Source organism: Oncorhynchus tshawytscha, linkage group LG08, assembly GCF_018296145.1.
Source record: "Oncorhynchus tshawytscha isolate Ot180627B linkage group LG08, Otsh_v2.0, whole genome shotgun sequence".
NCBI classification, from domain to species: domain Eukaryota; kingdom Metazoa; phylum Chordata; class Actinopteri; order Salmoniformes; family Salmonidae; genus Oncorhynchus; species Oncorhynchus tshawytscha.
The window spans coordinates 11,953,743-11,980,062 of record NC_056436.1 but is presented as its reverse complement, the minus strand read 5'-3'; the positions used below and the strand labels follow the sequence as shown (position 1 = coordinate 11,980,062).

At 42.0% G+C, this 26,320-nt stretch overlaps 1 protein-coding gene across 3 annotated transcripts; it reads right to left on the bottom strand.

Moving 5' to 3' along the window:
* Window positions 1-316: 316 nt before the first annotated feature.
* Window positions 317-26,320, bottom strand: smc6 (structural maintenance of chromosomes 6). 3 transcript variants are annotated; one of them, XM_042325210.1, is made up of 27 exons: window positions 26,204-26,320; window positions 24,883-25,036; window positions 24,677-24,794; window positions 24,324-24,429; window positions 24,033-24,169; window positions 22,259-22,320; window positions 21,049-21,129; window positions 20,766-20,867; window positions 19,771-19,890; window positions 19,519-19,614; window positions 17,349-17,495; window positions 16,974-17,062; window positions 16,150-16,320; window positions 15,068-15,246; window positions 14,665-14,866; window positions 14,231-14,345; window positions 11,395-11,555; window positions 9,630-9,765; window positions 9,232-9,312; window positions 8,920-9,090; window positions 8,588-8,725; window positions 7,635-7,780; window positions 5,666-5,791; window positions 5,277-5,382; window positions 4,804-4,956; window positions 1,659-1,756; window positions 317-1,530 (listed from the first exon to the last, which is right to left on the bottom strand). In XM_042325210.1, exons 2-27 carry the CDS (start codon window positions 25,012-25,014, stop codon window positions 1,440-1,442), a joined length of 3,264 nt encoding a protein of 1,087 aa, XP_042181144.1. In that variant the 5' UTR covers window positions 25,015-25,036; window positions 26,204-26,320; the 3' UTR covers window positions 317-1,439. The 3 variants fall into 3 exon arrangements, with proteins under 3 accessions (XP_042181144.1, XP_042181143.1, XP_042181145.1); XM_042325209.1 differs by lacking the exon at window positions 26,204-26,320 and adding an exon at window positions 26,059-26,191; XM_042325211.1 differs by lacking the exon at window positions 26,204-26,320 and adding an exon at window positions 25,743-25,876.

Genomic DNA, 26,320 nt, shown 5'->3' with positions numbered 1-26,320 from the left:
TGTAGTACTAAAGAAACTCAATCAAATAAACATCTATGGGCTTTTACAAAAGGCATGGTCTGGTAAGTGTGATTCTATTTATTATCCAGGCAATCAAGAATGGTACATATTTTCTTGCTTGCTTATCCAACATTTAAAAAAAAAATATGCTGTTTAGCAACCTGTTAGGTTCCAAACATATGCATTTTGTTGTTCCGAGGTGAGTTATTGGCTTTTCAAGATTCTCTAATTTAAGATACAGGTATTTCCATTTGTTTATTTTTCCCCAATGTCTGTAATATGATGTATTACAACCAATGACAGTTGGATCAGCTAATATTTGTTAATCCATTTTATTGTAACAATGTAACAAGAATTAACATATAAATTAGGTTAGAAAAATTGGATGCGTGAAACATCTTTCAGTTGACAGTAGTTTAAAGCACATCATCAGCATTCAAATATTTTAAAAAACCAAATACAGTAACCTAAACATATTACAGTTAAATCAATAGCAGGGTCGGGCAAATCATTTATGAACAAGGAATGAAACAAAACATAATTCCCAATGTATCAAAATTATACAGTGTCTTACTAACTGTAATCAAAGTCAAAAGATATCTACATCTAGTGTACACATACAGTAAGCTGAAAAAAGTAAATCAACAAATCAGCCAAAACCAAATTTACAGAATTTAAATTACAAGCAATTAAAGATGCACTATGCAAAAATCGCTCTCCATTTCCTGGTTGCTAAAATTTGAATAGTCGACTAATTTCAGTTTATGTGACAAAACAAGCAAGTATAGTGTAGAGAATCATTGTACCATCTAAACAGCTGTGAAATATATTTTCCATAAACAAAAATATTGTATTTTCAGCTATTTGAAGCTGGTGTACAAAACCGAAAGTAAGAGAGACAAAACTTAAGAACGGGAAGCATAGACATAGCGCACATAGAACAGATCTGCCACTTCTTAGACTTGCTTTCAACGAGAACTATAACACACATTTCTAAGCAAATTTGGTTGGGTCACACTCAAAAAGATACATATTGCAGCTTTAATATGTAGAAAATGTGAAATATGCATAGAGATATGTGAAAGTAACGGTGTTGACAATACAACAAAGATGTATCCACACAGCCACTATGAAAGTATACAGACCTACATACTGGGTCATAAGGGGAATTCTTCATAATTCATCCGTCTGCATGGCGCACAATAATAAAGCAGAGTCTTAAGTCTCCCAGAGAGACTTACGTATTCACTCCTAGCAAAAATGTATAGAATGTGTTTAAAAATCCCACACTGTTCGAATGGCTTGTTCGGCATGACGATGGCCTAATCCACCATCTATCAGGGTTGAGGTCAACTCCATTTCAATTCCAGAAAATTCAGGAAGTACAAATTGGAATTTGGTTTACTAACCAAATTGACCCCAGCACTGACATCTATCATCTACCCCAGGTCTTCATCTCCTGTATGTCCTCCTGTCCTCTCTGGATCCTGCAGCTGGTGTATCTTGATGTGGTCACTTTTTGGCAAATTGCTGAAAGAAAAAAAGTGTGAGAATCCACCAACAACACACCTTTAATGTTCTGCGTAAGATCAATAAGGGATAAGGGCAATATACACAATATAAGGGCAATATACACATGTACAATGTCCTCCTCCTACCTGGTAGATAGGGGGGTGATGAAGAAGAACTGACGAAGGTGCTGCCGTTCTGACAGCTCCAGGAGGAGATCCAGTGAGATACGACGATTGTGCATGTCCTTTGAAAAACAAGTTGGAGACAATTTTTTACCAGCTTTGATTCAGTAAGACCTACTATTTTACTATTTTGTTGGGATCCCCAATTAGCCGCTGTCAAAACAGAGGCTACTCTTCCTGGGGTCAAAAGAGGATATAAAAACAAGTAAAATATACTGAACAAAAATATGAATGCAACATGCAACAATTTCAAAGATTTTACTGAGTTACAGTTCATTCTAAACAATTCTGTGCTTCCAACTTTGTGGCAACCATTTGAGGAAAGCCCTTTTCAGCTGTCCACAAAGGGAGGTCCATACAGAAATAGCTTGCCGAGATCGGTGTGGGAGAACTTGACTGGCCTGCACAGCGCCCTGACCTCAACTCCATCACCTTTGGGATGAACTGGAATGCAGATTGCGAGCCAGGCCTAATCACCCAATATCAGTGCCCGACATTACTAATACCTGTGACTGAATAGAAGCTATTCTTCGCAGCAATGTTCCAACATCTAGTGGAAAGCCTTCCCAGAAGACTGGAGGCTGTTATAGCAGCAATGTTCCAACATCTAGTGGAAAGCCTTCCCAGAAGACTGGAGGCTGTTATAGCAGCAATGTTCCAACATCTAGTGGAAAGCCTTCCCAGAAGACTGGAGGCTGTTATAGCAGCAAAGGGGGGGACCAACGCCAAATTATTGCCCACGATTTTGGAATAAGACGTTTGACGAGCAGGTGTTCATACACTTTTGGTCGTGTAATGTCCCGAAAAAAAGAAAAAAAAGAAGGGGCCTCAGGATCTCGTCAAGGTATTTTTGTGCATTCAAATTGCGATCAATAAAATGAAAATGTGCTCGTTGTCCGTAGTTTATGCCTGCCCATACCATAACCCTACGGGGCACTCTGTTCACAATGTTGACATCAGCAAACCGCTCACTCACACAACGTCATAGACATGAAATGTGGTTGTGAGGCTGGTTGGACATAAAGCCAAATTCTCTAAAATGACGTCGGAGGTGGCTTAAGGAAGATAAACAAACATTCAATTATCTGGCAACAGCTCCCGTGGACATTCCTTCAGTCAGCCTGCCAATTGCACGCTCCCTCAAAACTACAGACATCTGTGGCATTGTGTTGTGACAAAACTGCACATTTTAGAATGCCTTTTTTTGTCCCCAGCACAAGGTGCACCCATGCAATGACCATGCTGTTTATTCAGCTTCTTGATATACCACACCTGTCAGGTGGATGAATTATTTTGGTAAAGAAGAAATGCTCACTAACAGGGATGTAAACAAATTTGGCATGGTGACTGGAGGAATGCCCACCAGAGCTGTGGCCAGAGAATTTAAATGTGTATTTCTCTACCATATGCCACCTCCAAAGCCGTTTTAGAAAATTTGGCAGTACGGCCAATTGGCCTAAAAACTGCAGACCACAAGCAAGTATGCCAGCCCAGGACCTCTACTAGAGGTCGACCGATTAATCAGAATGATTTATGATTAATTAGGGCAGATTTAAAGTTTTCATAACAATTGGTTATCGTCATTTTTGGATACCGATTATGGCTGATTACATTGCACTTCACGAGGAGACTGCGTGGCAGGCTGACTACCTGTTACACGAGTGCAGCAAGGAGCCAAGGTAAGTTGCTAGCAAGGATTAAACTTATCTTATAAAAAAACGATCAATATTAACATAATCACTAGTTAACTACACATGGTTGATGATAGTACTAGTTTATCTATCTTGTCCTGCGTTGCATATAATCGATGCAGTGCCTGTTAATTTATCATCAAATCACAGCCTATTTCGCCAAACAGGTGATGATTTAACAAGCACATTCACAAAAAAAAAGCACAGTCGTTGCACCAATGTACCCAACCATAAACATCAATGTGTACCTAACCTTGAACATCAATGCCTTTCTTAAAATCAATACACAAGTATATCTTTTTAAACCTGCATATTTAGTTAATATTGCCTGCTAACCTGAATTTCTTTGAACTAGGAAAATTGTGTCACTTCTCTTGCGTTATGTGCAAGCAGTCAGGCTATATGCAGCAGTTTGGGCTGCCTGGCTCGTTACGAACTGTGTGAAGACCATTTCTTCCTAACAAAGATCGTAATTGATTTGACAGAATTGTACATAATTATGACGTAACATTAAAGGTTGTGCAATGTAACAGCAATATTTAGACTTGGTTCTATATTTCACTGAAATAATAAATTGCATTTTATTGATGACAATTTGAATGCACAGAGATACCGTGACGCGATCCTGAGGCCCATTGTCGTGACATTCATTCGTTACCATCACCACAATAATGCACTGCCCCGTGTCGCAAGGATCTGTACACAATACCTGGAAACCGAAAATGTCCCAGTTCTTCCATGGCCTGCATACTCACCAGACACGTTACCCAATGAGAATGCTTGGGATGGTCTGGATCGATGTATACGACAGCATGTTCCAGTTCCCGCCCATAACCAGCAACTTCTCACAGCCATTGAAGAAGATTGTGACAACATTCCACAATTCTCTTCAATGGCTGTGCAAACAGCCTGATCAACTCTATGTGAAGGAGATGTGTCGTGCTGCATGAGGCAAATGGCAGTCACACCAGATACGGACTGGTTTTCTGATCCACACCCCTACCTTTTTTTTGTTAAGGTATCTGTGACCAACAGATGCATATCTGTATTCTCAGTCATGTGAAATCCATAGATTAGGGCCTAATGAATTTCACTTGACTGATTTCCTTATATGAAATGTAACTCAGTAAAATATTTTTAAATTGTTGCATGTTAAGTTTAGATTTTTGTTCAGTGTATTACATTCAGGTACTTAGTTGTAACCCAGAAATGATTTCATATTAATAAAAAAGATGACTGCATTGGGCCTTTAAATTAGTCATAGAAGTTGTAATCTTCAACGATTTCAAAATGTCTCATCAGCACGTCAGCTCAAACTAAGGTCTTGGAGATGAGCATTAACTTTGATTAAATACTATTTTACAAACTATGTGAATCCAGGTGTGTAAATAACAAGCATGCATGTAGGTCTGTCTTACCATGTAGACGTCAAACTCATCCAGGCACCTGAAGGGGGACTCAGTGATCTCCCAGAGGGAGAGGATAAAACACACTGTAGAGAAGGATCTCTCTCCTCCAGACAGAGACCGCATGTCACTCATACTGTCGTTCTCACGGCCTGGCGGCTTCACCTGTACACACAGGCCCAGGAGGTTAGAGAGGACAGACAGACAACAGGACACATTGAGTTGGGGTTCACACCTGTAGCTTGAGTGTCTAGTTTGATCAGATTGTTGTTATGTGGGTCCTGTTGTCTGTAAATACTGATGATTTAATGCCGTCTTAAACTCAGTCCTCTTGAATGCCAAACACATTCCTGTAAAAAGCTAAATAAATGAACTGAACAATTGTGAAAATGTATTTGCCAAATTGATTCTGACGAATACAGATACTTTATTTTATGTAAAAGCTACGGAAGCCATTTGAAAACTATGAGGATTAGCACACATACCGAGATGGACAGCGTCTCACTGTTGTGATCAAACATCATGGACCCGCAGCAATTCATCTTTATCAGGAAATTATTAAAGTATAACTTGCATCTCACAGAGAGGGACCTAGGTACATAAGAGTCAAGAGTGTGGGAATATTCAACATACGGTATTCGACAATCAGTATTCATAGGGCGAGTTGTGTACTAAAAAGGGACAGTCGTGTTCTAAAAAGCATGCTCAATGGAGATCATCCATTTGTACAGGCTTAAGCTTAATCTGTATCTGGGAAATGAGCCATAGAGTATTATTTTTGGGGTTTAGAGCGGTTTAAATAAATAACAACAGTCATGAGCAATTTTAAAGCGGAATTGTCCTTTATGAAATGCATCAAATGATCACGAATTACCTGCGCATTATTTTGTACCGGGTCTGCCTGTCGGACATTATGTTGTCAAGACGATCTATGAACTTCTTCAGATCTCTCACTTGGTTTGATTTGTCCCTGTAGTTAGCCAGGGCCTCTGCATACTCTCTGGTGAGGAGAAAGATAGTTGAAGTCGGAAGTTGGAAGTTTACATACTTACTTTGGAGTCATTAAAACTCGTTTTTCAACCTCTCCACAAATTTATTTTTAAGAAACTATAGTTTTGGCAAGTCGGTTAGGACATCTACTTTGTGCATGACAAGTAATTCTTCCAACAATTGTTTACAGACAGATTTGTTCACTTATAATTCACTGTATCACAATTGCAGTGGGTCAGAAGTTTACATACACTAAGTTGAATGTGCCTTTAAACAGCTTGGACAATTCCAGATAATGTCATGGCTTTAGAAGCTTCTGATAGGCTAATTGACATAATTTGAGTCAATTGGAGGTGTACCTGTTGATGTATTTCAAGGCCTACCTTCAAACTCAGTGCCTCTTAGCTTGACATCATGGGAAAATCCAAAGAAATCAGCCAAGACCTCAGAAAAAAAAATTGGAGACCTCCACAAGTCTGGTTCATCCTTGGGAGCAATTTCCAAACGCCTGAAGGTACCACGTTCATCTGTACAAAAGTATAAACACCATGGGACCATGCAGCTGTCATACCACACAGGAAGGAGACGCGTTCTGTCTCCTAGAGATGAACGTACTTTGGTGCGAAAAGTGCAAATCAATCCCAGAACAACAGCAAAGAACCGTGAGAAGATGCTGGAGGAAACAGGTACAAAATTATCTATATCCACAGTAAAACGAGTCCTATAACCTGAAAGGCCGCTCAGCAAGGAAGAAGCCACTGCTCCAAATCCGCCATAGACTGCACATGGAGACAAAGATCTAACTTTTTGGAGAAATGTCCTCTGGTCTGATGAAACAGAAATAGAACTGTTTGTCCATAATGACCATCATTATGTTTGGAGGAAAAAGAGGGAGGCTTGCAAGCCGAAGAACACCATCCCAACCGTGAAGCACAGGGGTGGCAGCATCATGTTGTGGGGGTGCTTTGCTACAGGAGGGACTGGTGCACTTCACAAAATAGATGGCATCATAAAGGCAGGAAAATTATGTGGATATATTGAAGCAACATCATCAAGACATCAGTCAAGTTAAAGCTTGGACGCAAATGGGTCTTCCAAATGGACATTGACCCCAAGCATACTTCCAAAGTTGTGGCAAAATGGCTTAAGGACAACAAATTCAAGGTATTGGAGTGGCCATCACAAAGCCTCAATTCCATAGAAAATTTGTGGGCAGAAATGAAGAAGTGTGTGCGAGCAAGGAGGCCTACAAACCTGACTCAGTTACACCAGCTCTGTCAGGAGGAATGGGACAAAATTCACCCAACTTATTGTGGGAAGCTTGTGGAAGGCTACCCGAAACATTTGACCCAAGTTAAACAATTTAAAGGCAATGCTACCAAATACTAATTGAGTGTATGTAAACTTCTGACCCGCTGGGAATGTGATGAAAGAAATAAAAGCTGAAATAAATCTCTCTACTATTATTTCACATTCTTAAAATAAAGTGGTGATCCTAACTAACCTAAGACAGGGAATTTTTACTAGGATTAAATGTCACGAATTGTGAAAAACTGAGTTTAAATGTATTTGGCTAAGGTGTATGTAAACTTCCCACTTCAACTGTATATACAAAAGCCTTGAAAAGTAATATTTCCAAAATGCCTTGACACAGTAGGTATAGCATGTGGGAGCAGGCAGACATGTCTTCTAACATCACAATCTCCATAACTCAGAACTAAAATCTTGCCTAATTTGGTGTTTACCTAATCTGTCCACGAGAGAGGAAACATTACAAAACGTCAGACTGTTAAATGAGCAATGTTTTATGAAATATTCATGCCGTTTGGATATGTACTGATGGAGCACCCTACCTAACCACCTGCTCGTGGTCTCCATGGCTACTCTCCTGAACGCTGATCTTCCTCCGTAACCTCGTGATCTCCACATCAATACTCCTGGCGCTGCGATCCACCTGTTGGCGCTCTGGGCTGATCTCTTTGGCTTTGGCCACAAATTCCTGTCAACAGTTTATAAACAGATTAACAACTGCCATTTACAGTATGTTCATTTCACCCAATTTGGCCCCATCATTGGTTTTTTTATTTAGCAAAATAACATGCAGGATAACATGCAATAATTTAAATTCATCTTATATAATTCACCAATAAATATCCATATATGGGTTGATTTGTGTTTTTTGAGGTTGGTTCTGTTTTGGTTAGATTATTTGGATTGAATGCTGTAACACAGAATAAAACAACAAAAGTCCCATGATGTTAGGGACTGTCCATTACTGCTTATTACTTATTAACCATCATTTATTCACATTACTTTAATAAACTATTTAAGTTGTGTATATTAGGCTACATTTGTTTTATGGCTATTATTTAATTTCAAGCATAATTTTATGACTGCTGAAAACCAGCTATCAATCACTTAGATAATGTATTTTCAGGTAGTGATATGCTAAGCAACAGCTGTTCTCTAGATCCCCTCACAATCACGAAACGTCGCTAAGCAACAGCTGCTCTCTATATCACATCACGATGAGTCGCTAAGCAACAGCTGCTCTCTATATCACCTCACGATTAAAAATATGTCGCTAAGCTACAGCTGCTCTCTTGATCCCCTCACGATCACGATACGTTGCTAAGCAACAGCTACTCTCTATATCACCTCACGATTACAATACGAAAAAATATACTATATGGAATTCAAATAATTGAACCGACATTAGTTAATTAGTTGTTTAAAAAAAAAACATTTTGGTTAATTGCTCAGCACTAGGGTTGATCCCAACATTGGGACAAATATTATCGCTTACTGTGATCTCCTCTTCTTTCAGAGCCAGATCACTTCCCATAGCCTGCATGTTGTCCTGATGATCCTTGAGTTTCTTCTCTAAGATCTTCAGGCTTCGTTCCAGTTTACTGCACTGTGCTTCAGCCTTACCCTGTTCCTCCTGATCAGTCAAGAACAAAACAATAACACACAAAACGTCATCACAAACAGTTTTGTGTTTGTACCAAATAACTCACATTTCATTAGGTACCATTTCAACTATTAAAGTTACTCTGGATAAAAGTGTCTGTCAAGTGGCATTATTAAGCGCTGTCATCTTTACAGCATCAGGCACTCCAAACATGTCTACAGTACCTTCAGTGGCTCTGTCTCCTCAGCCAGCTGTTCTATCCTGTTCCTCACGTCAACATACTGGCAATCAACTTCCTTGGCAGTTCTCTTATGCTCCTCCAGCTCCTCCTTCGCTTCCTCCACAGTTTTCTTCTCACCGTCGATTCTCTGCTGGTTCTCTTGAGCCACTTCTTCCTGTAGCATTTGATAAAGTTAAACGTTTAAATGAAATGCACCGTGTTAACACTTCAATCAATCCCAACCAACATAGATCATCTCTACAGGAAATCATGGCATCATTTGGAATCATGGATAAATAAAAGTGTTTTTTTTTACCAAAGTGCTGATGTCATCAGTCTGTTCCTCCTCAACATTCTCCAGCTCGGTCACACCGGCCTTGACCTGATTCACTGTGGCCTGGATGCAAATATACAGGTAGACTGTTACACAGCATGCATGTCCTACGTTACATAGGAGGTGTAACATATTCAACAACAGATCGCACCCTGCATTAATATACAGGACATTTGTCAATATCTTTCAGATACATCTACAGCGAAGCTTATGTTTACAACACCACCAGGGTTTTTCAGAGTAGTGATGGTGCAATGCATCGGACTGCTGTCAGTTCAATGTGTCAATGTTTTCATTGCATATGTCCCTATTCAAATTAACAATTGGGGAAGAAAACTGAGCAGTGACAAACACATTATAAACACAGTTCATCATATTACCAGAGTCTTTTTCAGAGTCATGATTGTGCTGTGTAGTTTGGCCTCCATGCGCTGGATGTCCTCATTGACTGAGCTCAGGTGAAGCTGAAACCGGGAGAGCTGGGCCTTGTAGTTCTCCAGCTCTGACTCTACCATGCTGAGCAATGACAAAGAACAATAAAACTACAAATCAATACAATGCTCAAGGACAGTACCATCTCATGAGATGAAGGCGGCAGGTAGCCTGGCAGTTTAAGAGGCTTGCCAGTTCAAATCCCAGATCTGACTGGAAAAATCTGAGTGAATGGGTGGGGGGAGGGGGAACGTGAGCTGGCAGCCGAAAGGTTGCTGGTATCAAATCCTTGATGCCATTGGCTGCTATTGTGCCCTCGGGCAAGGCACTTAACCCCCCAAAACAACTGCTCCCCGGGTGCCCAGTGTGGCAGCCCCCCATAACTCTCCAAACCCTGTATATGTAAATATTAGGGTTGACACCATTTAGTCGACAGGTCAATTGTAATAAATTAATTGTGCCCCCTTTTTTTTTAATTTTTTTTTTTTTTTTTACATGGTGCACAAGACACCTGTCTGATTCATGCCTGTCTCAGTGGACTGTTACATGGCGGAGGCCACAGGTATGGCACATTCCATCACTCTAAGACATGTGATAGTGAAATTGTGTATGGTTAAATCATGTCAAAAATAATGGTGGAACACTAACACATTTAATATAATTTAATAACAAATGCACATTCTACCGTGTTGTATATGGTCACTGTCCAAGGTTCTGAAACATGATAGTCAGTGCACTGTAGAATTGGCACCTTCCCCTATGTTGCTATTGTGCAAAATAGCAAAATTACCCAGCATATTGGGATTGAGAACAATGCTACGGAGGCAGCAGCAGAGATGAGGAAACAGCCCTGGCCTTAGCCTAAATATCCAAGAAAATTGAGGAGAGAGGAAACCAACTTAATTAGGTCTATAATCAATAGCCTAACTGTTGCATGCATGCATGCATGCATGCATGCATGTATGAATGAATGAATGAATATACACACGCACAAACATATATATTAATTATAATGTATATATATTATAAAGTGTATGTATGTATATATATTATAAAGTGTATATATATATATAAAAACTACAAATCAATACAATGCTCAAGGACATACCATATGTATATATATATATATATATATATATATATATATATATATATATATATATATATATATATATATATATATATATATATATATATATATATATATATATATATATATATTAATTATAATGTATATATATATATAAAGTGTATATATATATATATATTATAAAACTACAAATCAATACAATGCTCAAGGACAGTACCATCTCATGAGATGAAGGCGGCAGGTAGCCTGGCTATATATATAGCCAGGCTACCTGCCGCCTTCATCTCATGAGATGGTACTGTCCTTGAGCATTGTATTGATTTGTAGTTTTATAATATATATATATATATATATATATATGTGTGTGTATATGACCCCAAACCTTTGAACGGTAGTGTATGTATGTGTGTCTTTCGGAGGGAAAAGGGTAAAAAACTGAAGTCAGATTTCCGTTGGCCCTTGTGTGCAATTAACCAATAATGTGATCTTAATCTGGTACTTCCTGGTTAAATAAAATAAATAAAACAAATATTTACTGCTGATGTGTTTCGGAGCAAGGTACTTTATAAGAGCATACCACAATAAATGTAATAAGAGTCCAGATTAATAAAATAGGTACTTGCCGAATTTCTGTTTCTAGATCTCCCCCGAGGTATTTGGCCATGCTGAAGTCTGGAGTGTAGTACCGGTTAGGGTACACCTGGTCTCCCTCCACAGTGAAGGCCTCACGACAGTTCCTCGGGGGTCGGCCTTGTTGCATCACTCTCCTGGCTGCATTCTTCTCCTGCAATCACAACCGGGACAAGAGACATTGGTAGCTGGGAACTTACTCATGTTATTTTATTTTTTTATTTCACCTTTATTTAACCAGGTAGGCTAGTTGAGAACAAGTTTTCATTTGCAACTGCGACCTGGCCAAGATAAAGCATAGCTGTGTGACAAAAAACAACACAGAGTTACACATGGAATAAACAAACATACAATCAATAATACAGTAGAAATAATCTGTCTGTAAACAATTGTTGGAAGAATTACTTGTGTCATGCACAAAGTAGATGTCCTAACCAACTTGCCAAAACTATAGTTTGTTAACAAGAAATTTGTGGAGTGGTTGAAAAACAAGTTAATGACTCCAACATAAGTGTATGTAAACTTCTAACTTCAACTGTAGATGAAAGTTACTTTTAGATTTGTATAATTTTTAATTTAGATAGAATTGTTATTACATCAGATTATAATGATTTGAGATACGAAGACTTTATGAAACTGTTCCACGAAAATGTGCATATGAAAATCCTAACTGGCACGCAGATCGGTAGAAATGGTAAGATAAATTGACACTGCAAATGGAAAAGGTTGCTGACCCCTGGTGTAGCCTATTACCGGTAACTTCGGGAGCGTAACGGCAAAATCTGCGAAGGCCAGCAGCAGTGGGAGGTGGTGGTTCGGGAACAGGGTTTTTAATCCTCTGGTTATGCTATATTGATCTCTGGCTGCCTCGAGTCATTTGTGTGTCTTAATTATTTAAATCACAGTGTGCTTAAAGCGTCAGACAAGCCCAGTAGCCTACATATAGTTGACTGTCAAAACACATAGGGTGTGTCTATATGGAAAAATACAAGTTTCAAAATTTCAACCAAATATATATATATATATATATTTTAGTCGGGGACAGCCCTACTATCCAGCAAGGGGAAACATTTGCATGCAGCAAAGTCTACTGCCGATCTTCATAAAACTTCAGCTGCATACTATTCCCACCAGTGGCGGATTTAGGTACGGCGACGTGGGCGACGTGGGCAGACATGGGCGACATGGGCAGACATGGGCGACATCTTGCCGGGGCGCCCGCACCAAAATATGATGACATTTGTGCGATTGGTTTTCTATTGCTAATTTGCACGTCACGTCAATGATATCATGTCACCATGTGGTAATGTCAGTTAATTAACCTCGTCGGGGTGGGGTAGGTTATTTATAAAACATTTTCATTGAATTTTACCCCTTTTTCGTGGTATCCAATTGTTTTTTTAGTAGCTCATCGCTACAACTCCCCGTACGGGCTCGGGAGAGACGAAGGTTGAAAGTCATGCGTCCTCCGATACACAACCCAACCAGCCGTACTGCTTCTTAACACAGCGCCATCCAACCCGGAAGCCAGCTGCACCAATGTGTCGGAGGAAACGCCGTGCACCTGGCAACCTTGGTTAGCGCGCACTGTGCCCGGCCCGCCACAGGAGTCGCTGGTGCGCGATGAGACAAGGATTTCCCTACCGGCCAAACCCTCCCTAACCCGGACGATGCTAGGCCAATTGTGCGTCGCGGCCGGTTATGACAGAGCCTGGCTGGCAAAATGCTTCTCTATCATTCTAGATTGCACCTCAGATGTCAGCCACACTGAACAGTTGTCAGTTGTGATTAGAATTGTGTCCCTGAAGGAGGAGCCCCACATAAAGGAACGTTTTATGGGGCTTTTGGAGGCAGAGGAGTCCACGGGCCAACATTTGGCATCCCTGATTCACAAAAGATTAGAGGAGCTAAAAATTGATTTTGAGGACTGCAGAGGACAGTCTTATAATAATGGGTCCAACACGAGAGGCAAATACAAAGATGTCCAAGCCAAACTCCTGGAAATGAATCCAAGAGCTCTATTTGTGCCATGTGGGGCTCACACATTGAACCTGGTTGTGGCTGATGCTGCTAAAAGTTATGTCGATGCCACAGGTTACTTTGGCATCTTACACAAACTGTACACCTTGTTCTCTGCCTTCACACAGCGATGGGCCATCCTGAAAAAACATGTGGACATCACTTTGAAGATGTGGACTGAGACAACGTGGGAGAGTAAAGTTAAGAGTGTCGAGCCACTGAGGTGTCAGGCAGCAGCAGTGAGAGAGGCACTGAGGTATCAGGCAGCAGCAGTGAGAGAGGCACTGAGGTATCAGGCAGCAGCAGTGAGAGAGGCACTGATTGAGGTGAGGGATCAAACCAAAGACCCTGTGATAAAGATTGAGGCCCAGTCCTTGCTACAATTTGTTTCTATTGGTCTTTGTTACTTCTTTTTGATATTTATGAATCTTCTTTTCGTATATATTTATATAGTTTTAAGGGGGGTTTCAACCAGGGTGCCATGATGATCTGGCGTCTGTTGCCTTTAAAGAAGTAGCGTGACATCAGATCCTGGAGGACGGCCTCGTCCTTGTAGTTGTCTCAGCAGAAGGTCTTCATGAAGCTCCTCAAGCAGCTCTCCACTGCTACAGCTAAGGCAGGGTCCTTCACCCAGGGAGCCATACAAGCTAGAACCACCACTGGCTCCCAGTGGTGGAAACATGATAGATGCTGTTGTTTCTATCTTCCAATTTACCTTTGTCGTATCGTGCCTCAATGCAAACTCCTTCAAACAAACCGTTTGTTGGACTGCACATTCAACTAGGAGCTTAAATCAGGGAAGAAACTAACCTTGATTATGAGAATGGATTCTATGCCTCTCATGTCGATGAGACAGTTTGCGATGACTGGGTTGGCTATGCTCAGAGAGTCCAGTACTGAGGGGTAGTCTGGGTGATTGACTCCACTGAAACACAACCAAATACAAAACCAAATTAGCTTTACTGACAACAACAAAAAGTATAGATACAGTTTGTTATGAACATCTAACAAAACAATTTGGTAACAATGAGACAATGTATTCATAAGTCCATACAGTTTCACTCTAATAATATCTGTAACTAAATATGGTCAAGGATCAAATACGGTCCATAGTAGCTACCGGTATTCAACAACAAAACAATATGTGGTAATGTCCCAAATGGCACCTTATTCCCTACATAGTGCACTACTATTGACAATGTAGGGAATATGTTGCCATTTCAGATGGAGCGATTGTGTCTCACCGTCCTTGAACCTTGTAGATAGAGCCAGAGAAGGGGCTGACGATGATCTGGGGTCTGTTGCCTTTAGAGAAATAGCGTGACATCAGATCCTGGAGGACGGCCTCGTCCTTGTAGTTGTCACAGCAGAAGGTCTTCATGAAGCTCCTCAAGCAGCTCTCCACCGCTACAGCTAAGGCAGGGTCCTTCAGGTTTATACATGCCCCTGATGGGAAACCATGGATGGATGGATGGATGGATGGATGAATGAACGGAAAGAAAAACAGATTAATTAATGTTAAGTACATCTTTCTGAGGTTTCCCCACAGGGGGTAATTAGGAAGACTGTTGCACATGACCGTGCCATTCGGCCAGATCACTATATGATTGGGCTACACTAAACCAAAGAAGGTGTAGAACCACTGACCTATAGGGCCAAGAGGTTTCTTGGTAAAACGTCCTTGGATGTAAGCCTTGTCTATGTTGTCAAGCAGGTCAGGCATGTTATCTCCAAAGCGCTTCAGTTTGTTGGATCTACTGGCCAGGAGCTGGTTCTTCCTCTTCAGTTTGGCTTCCATCGACACCTGAATATTCTTCTCTTCCAACCTAGAGCATTCAATCAACACATGAGCATTACAGAAGTTTGAGTACTCATACTAAAAGAAGAACGTGAGAGCAAATGGTTGATGCAGAAAGTGGTGGTTATCACGTTGCTGAGGCCTATATGTGAGTCTTCCGGGCCATACCCTACTCCAACACCAAGTTTCTCAGTCTCAACCACGGATGTATAATAAGAACTGGAGACTGTGTCCAAGATGTCCGACCGTGGTTTCTGAGGTAATCTACTCAGGTTCGCATACGCCGATTCACGGACCGTCCTTATACGGGTTGCATTCCGGTTTATACGGACCAACATCACATGTGCACAAGCACTCAGTGCGCACAGGGTGCAGCGACAACATCATCCAAAAATATGGCACACATTGGATGAATATAAAATGTTAATATCTTCGGCAAAGAGTGATAAAATAAAAAGGCTTCAGCGACAATTGAATAATTTATGGATGTTTTGTGAACAAAGTTGATGACTAAAGTGTCTTATTAGGAATTTCCAAATCTGACTTCTCTATGTGGCTGTGTACGGAAATGGTCATTCTGGACCGGGCGTCAGTTAAACTGCAGTACCGAAGAAAAACTGTAGGAGCAGTCGACACAGTGCTTCTAGATATGAACCATGGCCCCTTAGTTCTCAACACCGTGAGGATGTGTAAAATTGGTAATGGTCCGTAGGTATTTGTTGTAGTACTTGTTTCATACTGTAGAAGCATGCTACAGGTGGATGAATGCTACAGGTGGAAGAATGCTACAGGTGGTAGAATGCAAACAGAATTCATCAGACTTAATCATTTAAAAAAATAACAGGTTATCTGATCTTATCATACTGTACAATATGATAAGACCACATTCTTGGAAGAGAAAGAAAATAGGCTTTGAATCGTTTTCCATTACCGTAGTTTGTCCAACTCCTCCTTCCCTTTGAACAGAGCCTGTTGCCTGTCCTTGATCTCCTGATTCAGAGCAGTGCACTGCGTCTCATGCTTCTCCAACTGCGTCCTCAGACTGGAGATCTTCTGCAGTCTCTTGGTGTGCTCTGCCTCGGCCTTCTTGTTCTGACTCCCACTACAGGGTTACATCAAAAGATCATTTCAACAAAAGCTGAATGTATGCAAGGAAATCAAAACGACAGTAGTTATGTAACTAAAAAATGTGGACCAGACCACAATGCAATGACTATTCATGCTTATGTAGTAAATCAGTGTGCGTAGTTAACAGTGTTGAGGAAGCTACTCTGAAAACAAAGTTTGTGAAGCTACCAATTACTTCACACTGGAAGAAGTTAAGAAAAATGTAGTTTACTTAAGTTACTTTGAAAAAGCAGTTCAGTACATCCAAACTACTTTGTGAAAAATTATTCTGAGATGTTATAGACCACAAATTGAAAAAACAGATCGATCTGGAGTCAGATGTTACCAGAACGTGTCATTTAGACTATTAAAACACAAAAACTGTTTCAAGTCAGAATTAGGAAGATGTGATGCCTACTCCACCCATACTTTCAGTTCTTTTTGGGGGAAAAAAGTTCCAGTAGTTAGTTAGACTGCTACATGGCTAAAAAGTAATGAACTACTGAAAACACTACCTAGATGTGAATTTAGTTTAACTACCACCTAGCTACTGCAAAACATAGTTCAATTACTACTATCCAACACTGGCAGTTAATCCTTTCACAGTATATTCTACCAAACATTGACTATCACTCAAAAATCTCTCACATATTTTTCACTTTGTGAATTCTCTCGTGAAGAAGGGACTGTTCCTTCTCTGATTGTTTCAGTTTGTTCACAGCACGGAAATACACCACCTACAATAGAACAGCATAAAATACAGCTCAGACAAAGGTATTGCATTTCATCAAAGTGCTGCAAACATGCAAAAAAGGTATCGGTAAGCAAGGATATTGGTGAGGAAAATGTACATTTCATGTTAGTCCTAAACAGCACCCTATTCCCTATGAAGTACACTACTTTGAACAGAGTCCTATGGGCCCTGGTCAACAATGGTGCACTACATAGGTAATAGGTGCCATTTGGGCCCGTAAGCCTACATTTACTTCCTGGAATGGGACTGACCTCAGCCCAGCCTCTTACCTCCTGCTCTTTCTGAGCTTTATTCTTTGACTTTACTTCTTCCTTTATCTTCCGACAGTCCTCTGACAGTGACTCCTCCTCTTCTTTCCGACTGTGAAGCCTGCTCTGGATCTCCTGCAATTTCTTTTCAGCTACTGTCACTTTATTCTGGAGGGAAAAGAGAGGAAAACATTAAAAGCCCAGTGCAGTGAAAAACAAGATTTTCCTGTGTTTTATATACATTTCCACACTATGTTGAAATAATACTGTGAAATTGTGAAAATAATTATATGCCCTTTTAGTGTAAGAGCTGTTTGAAAAGACCACCTGAAATTTCAGCATGTTTAGGTGGGATGGAGTTTTGGCCTTCCATGGTGACATTACCATGCAATAAATTAGTTAATAGACCAATAATAAGAGTTCTGAACCTCTGTCAATAAGAGTTCCATTTCAGTTTTCCCCTCCCCACTCCCAGACAGTCCTAGCAAAATTCCTGCTTGAGAATTGTTTTTAAAGCTGAGAATCTAAAAAAAAAAAAAGTTTTTACATTCACAATAAGGTACTTAAAATGTTACCCAGATATGATTAAATATTGAGATAAAAATGGCTGCATTGGATCTTTAAGATAGAAATCCTGCCTGTGTTATAAGAAAACCATAAGAGTTTCTCCAATGGATTTCTCAACAGATCCAACTGACAAGATATATATATATATATATATACATACACACATATACACACACACACACACACACACACACACTCACACAAAAGTATGAGGACACCCCTTCCAATTAGTAGATTCGGCTACTTCAGCCACACCCGTTGCTGACGTATAAAATTGAGCACACATCCATGCAATCTCCATAGACAAACATTGGTAGTCAAATAGACTTACTGAAGAGCTCAGTGACTTTCAACATGGCATCGTTATAGGATTACACATATCCAACAAGTCAGTTTGTAAAATGTCTGCCCTGCTAGGGCTGCCTCGGTCAACTGTAAGTGCTGTTATTGTGAAGTGGAAACGTCTAGGAGTAACAACGGCAGTGGTAGGCTCACAGAAGCTCACAGAACGGGACCGCCGAGGTCTGAAGTGTGTACTGCGTAGGAATTAAAAATCGTCTGTCCTTGGTTGAAACACTCACTACCAAGTTCCAAACTGCCTCGAGAAGAAACGTCAGCACAAGAACTGTTCGTCGAGAGCTTCATGAAATGGGTTTCCATGGCCCACACAAGCCTAAGATCACCATGCGCAATGCCAAGTGTCAGCTGGAGTGGTGTAAATCTCGCCGCCATTTGACTCTGGAGCAGTGGAAACACTTTCTCTGGAGTGATGAATTTTTTTATTTTACCTTTATTTAACTAGGCAAGTTAGTTAAGAACAAATTCTTATTTTCAATGTCGGCCTAGGAACAGTGGGTTAACTGCCTGTTCAGGGGCAGAACGACAGACTTGTACCTTGTCAGCTCGGGGATTTGAACTTGCAACCTTTCGGTTACTAGTCCAACACTCTAACCACTAGGCTACACACGTTTCGCCATCTAGCAGTCCAATGGACAAATATGGGTTTGGCGGATGCCAGGAATAGGCTACCTGTCCCAATCCATAGTGCCGACTGTAAAGTTTGATGGAGGAGGAATAATGATATGGGGCTGTTTTTCATGGTTCGGGCTAGGCCCCTTAGTTCCAGTGAAAGGAAATCTTAACGCTACAGCACACAATGACATTCTAGACGATTCTGTGCTTCCAACTTTGTGGCCACTGTTTGGGGAAGGCCCTTTCCTGTTTCAGCATGACAATGCCCCCGCTGCACAATGCGAGGTCCATACAGAAATGGTTTGTTGAGATCGGTGTGGAAGAACTTGACTGGCCTGCATAGAGCCCTGACCTCAACCCCATCGAAGGCCTTTGGGATGAATTGTAACGCCAACTGCGAGCCAGGCCTAATTGCACAACATCAGTGCCCGACCTCACTAATGTTCTCGTGGCTGAATGGAAGAACGCCCCCGCAGCAATGTTCCAACATCTAGTGGAAAGCCTTCCCAGAAGAGTGGAGGCTGTTCTAGCAGCAAAGGGGGGGACCAACTCCATATTAATACCCATGATTTTGGAATGAGATGTTTGACAAACAGGTGTCCACATATTTTTAGTTGTGTAGTGTACTTAGACAAATATACTTCACAAATACCTGACAGAGTTGAAGGTTTTCTTCGTGTTTGTGATTACTTTCCTCTGCGTCTATCTGTTCCTGTAGCTGTTGGACCAAACGCTCCTTTTCTCTCACCTGAAAGTAACAAAACAGAGGTGACATGACCATATTATTTTCTTGCAGAAAATAATTTATGCAGTTTTTCAAAGAACTTCCAACACTTTTGATTGGCGTTGACTTAGCCCAAACTAAACTAAACGGTGAATGAGAAACAACCAAGTAATGTCCTACCAAGCACCATGCCATCATCTTCTTCAGTTCCTCCAGAGTCTCCTTCATCTTACCAACAGATGACAGGTTTTCGTACCTCTCCTTCTTCTGCAAAAACTCCTGCTTGAGATCCTTTAGACACTGAAAGCAAAAGATAAACCATGTTTTGAGTCTTAACTTACTGTCCTATTTATATACTAACCAAAAATAGAAATGCAACACGTAAAGTGTTGGTGCCATGCATCATGAGCTGAAATAAAAGATCTCAGAAATGTTCCATATGGACAAAAAGCTTATTTCTCTAAAATGTTGTGCACTAATTTGTTTACATCCCTGTTAGTGAGCATTTCTCCTTTGCCAAGATATGCCACACCTGTCAGCTGGATGGATGATCAAGAAGCTGATTAAACAGCATGATCATTAAACACAGGTGCACTTTGTGCTGGGGACAATAAAAGGCCACTCTAAAATGTGAAGTTTTGTCACACAACAATGCCACAGATGTCTTAAGTTGAGGGAGTGTGCAATTGGCATCCTGACAGCAGGAATGTCCACCAGAGCGGTTACCAGAGAATGTAAGGAAATGTGTCCCGCTACATGAGGCAAATGGTGGTCAAACCAGATACAGACTATTTTTTTTTATCCACGCCCCTACTTTTTTTAAAGGTATCTGTGACCAACAGATGCATACATGTATTCCCAGTCATGTGAAATCCATAGATTAGGGCCTAATGAATTTATTGTAATTGACTGATTTCCTTATATCAACTGTAACTCAATAAAATATTTTAAATTGTTCCATGTTGCGTTTATATTTTTGTACAGGGTAATTTAATTGACAACCTCTAACAAACCGGGTACATATATAGTGTTACATTGTTATCTTTTTTTAATGTAATAAAAAATAAAAAAAATTCGTTAAGTGTATGTGTGACCATGTATGAAATGCACTTTAAAAATGTAATACATTTATTTTTGGGCCCCCATAAAATGTCATTTCCATGCGATAGCATTACCTCTTCTTGCCTCTCAACCTGTTCTCTGGTCACTGCTTTAGTCTGTTTGATGTGGATGTAGTCTCTCTTCATCTGCTCCAGTAGAGTCGCTTTCATGAAGAACTACAGAAATATTTAAAAAATGAAATCCCCAGAAGGAACTTTGGTTGCGCATGATGAAGTGGATATAGAATTAGAATTGCATATGGGACAAAAATGGTTGACAAAAAACAAGCATGTAGACAAGAAAATGTCAGAGCTTAAATTACAAAACAAGGACAAAGAGTTTAAATTACAACTGTACCTTATACTTATCTCCTTCGCTTTTTGAATGGAGAAATTGCTTACTCATTTCTTGGTTAAGAATTGAGACTGGGTTATCCACCTGTGATTTACAGTGAACAGCAAAAGAGGCTTTTCAAATACGGACATACACTACCTTTCCAAAGTTTGGGGTCACTTAGAAATGTCTTTGAAAGAAAAGCTCTTTTTTTTTGTCCATTTAAAATATCAAATTGATCAGAAATACAGTGTAGACATTGTTCATGTTGTAAATGACTATTGTAGCTGGAAATGACTGATTTTTAATGGAATATCTACATAGGCGTACAGAGGCCCATTATCAGCAATCATCACTCCTGTGTTCCAATGGCACGTTGTGTTAGCTAATCCAATTTGATTATTTTAGAAAGAATAATTGCTCATTAGAAAACCCTTTTACAATTATGGTAGCACAGCTGAAAACTGTTGTTCTGATTAAAGAAGCAATAAAACTGTCCTTCTTTAGACCAGTTGAGTATCTGGAGCATCAACATTTGTGGGTTTGATTAAAGGCTTAAAATGGCCAGAAACAAAGACCCTTCTTCTGAAATGTGTCAGTCTATTCTTGTTCTGAGAAATGAAGGCTATTCCATGCGAGAAATTGCCAAGAAACTGAAGATCTGGTACAATGCTGTGTACTACTCCCTTCACAGAACAGCGCAAACTGGCCCTAACCAGAATAGAAAGAAGAGTGGGAGGCCCCGGTGCACAACTGAGCAAGAGGACACGTACATTAGAGTGTCTAGTTTGAGAAACAGACACCTCACAAGTCCTCACCTGGCAGCTTCATTAAATAGTACCCACAAAACAACATTCTCAACGTCAACAGTGAAGAGGCGACTTCGGGATGCTGGCCTTCTAGGCAGAGTTGCAAAGAAAAAGCCCTATCTCAGACTGAACAATAAAAATAAAAGATTAGTATGGGCAAAATAACACACACTGGACAGAGGAACTCTGCCTAGAAGGCCAGCATCCCGGAGTCGCCTCTTCACTGTTGACGTTGCGGGTGACCCCAAACTTTGGAACGGTAGTGTAATTAAAAATAAATAACATGATTCACTTTCAATAAAACACACACGCACTCTATATATACACACACACACACACACACTATATATATATACACACACACACACACACACACACACACACACACACACACACACACACACACACACACACACACACAATACCTGGATGTTGAAGTGATCCAAAATTGCAGTCAATTCATCCTTTTTATTTGAAACCAAGTGCCCTGGAATAGAAGGTAAAGGTTGATTAAAATAGAGAATAGATCAAGAGAACGGCCAGACAGACCGGCCAGACAGACACAGACAGACCAACCTGACGGCCAGACAGACCGACCTGACGGCCTGACAGACCGACCGGCCCGACAGACAAACAGCCTGACCTAACGGCCAGACCGACCCGACGGCCAGACACACAGACCGACCCGACCGCCAGACACACAGACCGACCGACCGCCAGACACAGACCGACCGACCGACCGACCGACCCGACGGCCAGACAGACCGACCGACCGACCCGACGGCCAGACAGACCGACCGACCCGACGGCCAGACCCGACCGACCCGACCAGACGGACCGCCCGACCCGACGGCCAGACAGACCGACCGACCGACCCGACGGCCAGACAGACGGACCCGCCCGGCCAGACAGACGGACCAGACAGACCCGACAGCCAGACAGACCCGACGGCCAGACAGACGGACAGCCCCCGACGGCCAGACAGGCCCGAGACAGACGACCGACCCGACGGCCAGACAGACACAGACAGACCGACCCGACGGCCAGACAGACAGACAGACCCCCGACGGCCAGACAGACACAGACAGACCCGACGGCCAGACAGACGGACAGACAGACCGACCCGACAGACAGACGGACCGACCGACCCGACGGCCAGACAGACGGACCGACCGACCCGACGGCCAGACAGACGGACCGACCGACCCGACGGCCAGACAGACACAGACAGACCCGACGGCCAGACAGACACAGACAGACCGACCCGATGGCCAGACAGACACAGACAGACAGACCCGACGGCCAGACAGACACAGACAGACCCGACGGCCAGACAGACAGACCCCGACGGCCAGACAGACACAGACAGACCGACCCGACAGCCAGACAGACACAGACATACCCGACCCAGACGGCCAGACAGACACAGACAGACCGACCGACCCGACAGCCAGACAGACACAGACAGACCGACCCGACGGCCAGACAGACACAGACAGACCGACCCGACGGCCAGACTGACACAGACAGACCGACCCGACGGCCAGACAGACAGACCCGACGGTCACACAGCACAGACGGACCGAAACAGACACACGGACCGAGACAGACCGACCCGACGGCCAGACAGACGGACCGACCCGACGGCCAGACAGACACAGACGGACCGACCCGACGTCCAGACAGACACAGACGGACCGACCCGACGGCCAGACAGACACAGATGGTCAGACCGACCGACCAGACGGACGGCCAGACCGACCGACCGGACGGCCAGCCAGACCGACCCTACGGCCAGACGGACGAACAGACCGACCTGACGGCCAGACAGACCGGGCGGCCAGACTGACCAGACCGACCCGGCGGCCAGACAGACCGACCGACCGACCCGGCGGCCGGACAGACCGACCCGGCGGCCGGACAGACCGACCCGGCGGCCGGACAGACCGACCCGACGGCCAGACAGAACAACCCGACGGCCAGACAGAACAACCCGACGGCCAGACAGAACAACCTGACGGCCAGACAGACAGACCTGACGGCCAGACAGACCTGACAGCCAGACAGACCTGACAGCCAGACAGACCTGACAGCCAGACAGACCGACCTGGCGGCCAGACAGACCGACCTGGCGGCCAGACAGACCTGACGACCAGACAGACAGACCTGACGGCCAGACAGACAGATTTAAACTATTACCTGTTTTACTCTTCAACCTGCACGTCCGAACACCATCACTAGAAATCCTTTGTTCAATAGAAATGCATTCTCCGTAGACATCCCCTTTGTACGCGTCTGGTCCTCTGTTCCTCAGTTTCACTGTAACATCCGCTGTGCTGGAAATACGTTCACCCACATGGACAGTGTATTGGTCTATTGTTTACATTACATTCAAAATAACTATTTGCAAACTCAGCGGTAATGAGAATTTACACCGTCCATAGAAAAAGAGATATGGAATGGCAGTCAATATAAGTAACTAGAACTGACCTTTCACCATTTTTCACAAAACCTTTCAAAGATGCTCCTCTGTTTGTGATGGTGGCCTTTCCACCAAGGCCCACTATTAGAGCAGTCAGTATGGCACTTTTCCCACCTGCAAAACAAAATCAGGTGAAAATCCCATGGCACAACAACATAGCAGAAATAGGTTCCACTCACAGTACAATGAACAGCAACTAAGCCGTTACAGACAGGGGGAAACTGTAACTTGAATTCAGCATTCAAATTCAGTTATAATGACTGTTGGAGAAGGGTTAGAAAGTTAAGGGAAGGCATGGAAAACATGTGTATGGGGAGTCCTTTAACCAATACAAAAGTATCCGTTTAAAAATCTTTCTTACTTCCATTGTTGCCAACAATGAAGTTCACATTGGGCCCGAACTGGAATGGACCGAGCAAATGGTGACACATGAAATTCTTTATGGTGATGCTTTCGATAACTCCAATATCTCCCAAACCCTAAAAATGAACAACAAAAAAAGAGAAGAAAACTGTAAGCCATTAGAAAATCTATCAATCAATCAGATAATTGATGGGAGGCACTGACCGAGGGAGAGGTGGAGTGGTCATTAAATGATGTCCCATGATCCTCTCTGCCATCTTCTTCCTCTTTAACCGCTTCCAATCTACGTTTCTTGGTGAATTTTTCATCATTCAGTACTTTGCTTTTCCGCTTCATTTTAGTAACATCTGGGTCCACGCTGTTGAAACAAAATATAGATATTAGTCATTATAAATATTAGTAATTACATGCCCAAGTCATGTTAGTTTACTGCCAGAGCACATAGGGAAGATTCTGGAGAGACATATGGGTCTCAAATGGATTGTTGTCAATGTTGCCTGTCTTGCTGTAGGCTACACTACAGATGTGGATATCGCGTTTGAGTCGCTCTGGATGGTGCCGGAAGGGTGCCGTTTTTACGGGTTCCTAACCAACTGTGCTTCTACCCCCAAGCCTTAAGACTGCTGAACAATTAATCAAATGGCCACCCGGACTATTTACATTGACCCCCCTCCCATTGATCTTACACTGCTGCTACTCACTGTTTATTATCTATGCATAGTCACTTTACAAATGACCTCGAATAACCTGTTACCGGTATCGCTTGTATATAGCCTCGTTATGTAATTTTTTTGTGTTACTAAATAAACTAACGTTTTTAAAAAATGAACAAGTAAATATTTTCTTAACTCCATTTCTTGAACTGCATTGTTGGTTAAGGGCTTGTAAGTAAACATTTAACGGTAAGATCTACCTACACCTGTTGTATGCGGCGCATGTGAGCATTTTGATTTCATTTGAGTAAGTGATTTGACGTCTGGTGTCTTGAAATTGGTGGCTTGAAATGTTCCTCAGGGAGGAGAAAAAAATCATTGTAGATATTACAAAATGTGTACTTGTCTTACAGGTGGAAGGGTACGCTTCAGTGTAGACCCCTACCACACAGGAAGGCGCCATGAAAGTACAAAGCTTGACACATCTTCCATAAGAACGCGCAGGTGCAGACTAACATTGTAACGTTCCAATCCAAACGGATACAATCTAACATTTTTACGTTTCGTATTCAACTATATAAGGGCTGCTGAAGTTCCATATAGAGGGTGATATGACAAATACAGCTACAATAGGCCTACTCGATACTTTCTTTGCGAAGCATAAGGCTATCTTTGTTTGTAAGATCAGTGCATTAAAGTTTTAAACTGAAGAGACAAAAGCGTTCACCCCCGTCAGTCACAGGTCCAGACAAGCAGTCTTATTCTACTGCCTTTCGTTCAGGAAAGTCTTAAACTTCTAAATGTCCGTTCATGAGGTTGAATTATGCATTATGTGTTCTTCAAGAACAGATAAAAATAGAGCGCGTACGTACCCGACTCTGACTTCCTGGTGTGGTGGACGTGCTGCGAAACGGAGGAGGAGAAATGTGGGGGAGTGTGTTAACTTTGTATCAGGCTGTTTTCAAAGAGGAACACCTATTCTTCTTCGG

What these genes read in the sequence shown, in the direction of transcription:
- smc6 (XM_042325210.1), bottom strand. Translation starts at nt 25,014, where the DNA reads ATGAAGCGGAAAAGCAAAGTACTGAATGATGAAAAATTCACCAAGAAA. An exon ending in AGATGATGGCATGGTGCTTG is followed by an intron (nt 19,615 to 19,770) that starts GTAGGACATTAC and finishes TGTTACTTTCAG; the next exon opens with GTGAGAGAAAAGGAGCGTTT. An exon ending in GAAACCTCTTGGCCCTATAG is followed by an intron (nt 14,867 to 15,067) that starts GTCAGTGGTTCT and finishes GTTTCCCATCAG; the next exon opens with GGGCATGTATAAACCTGAAG.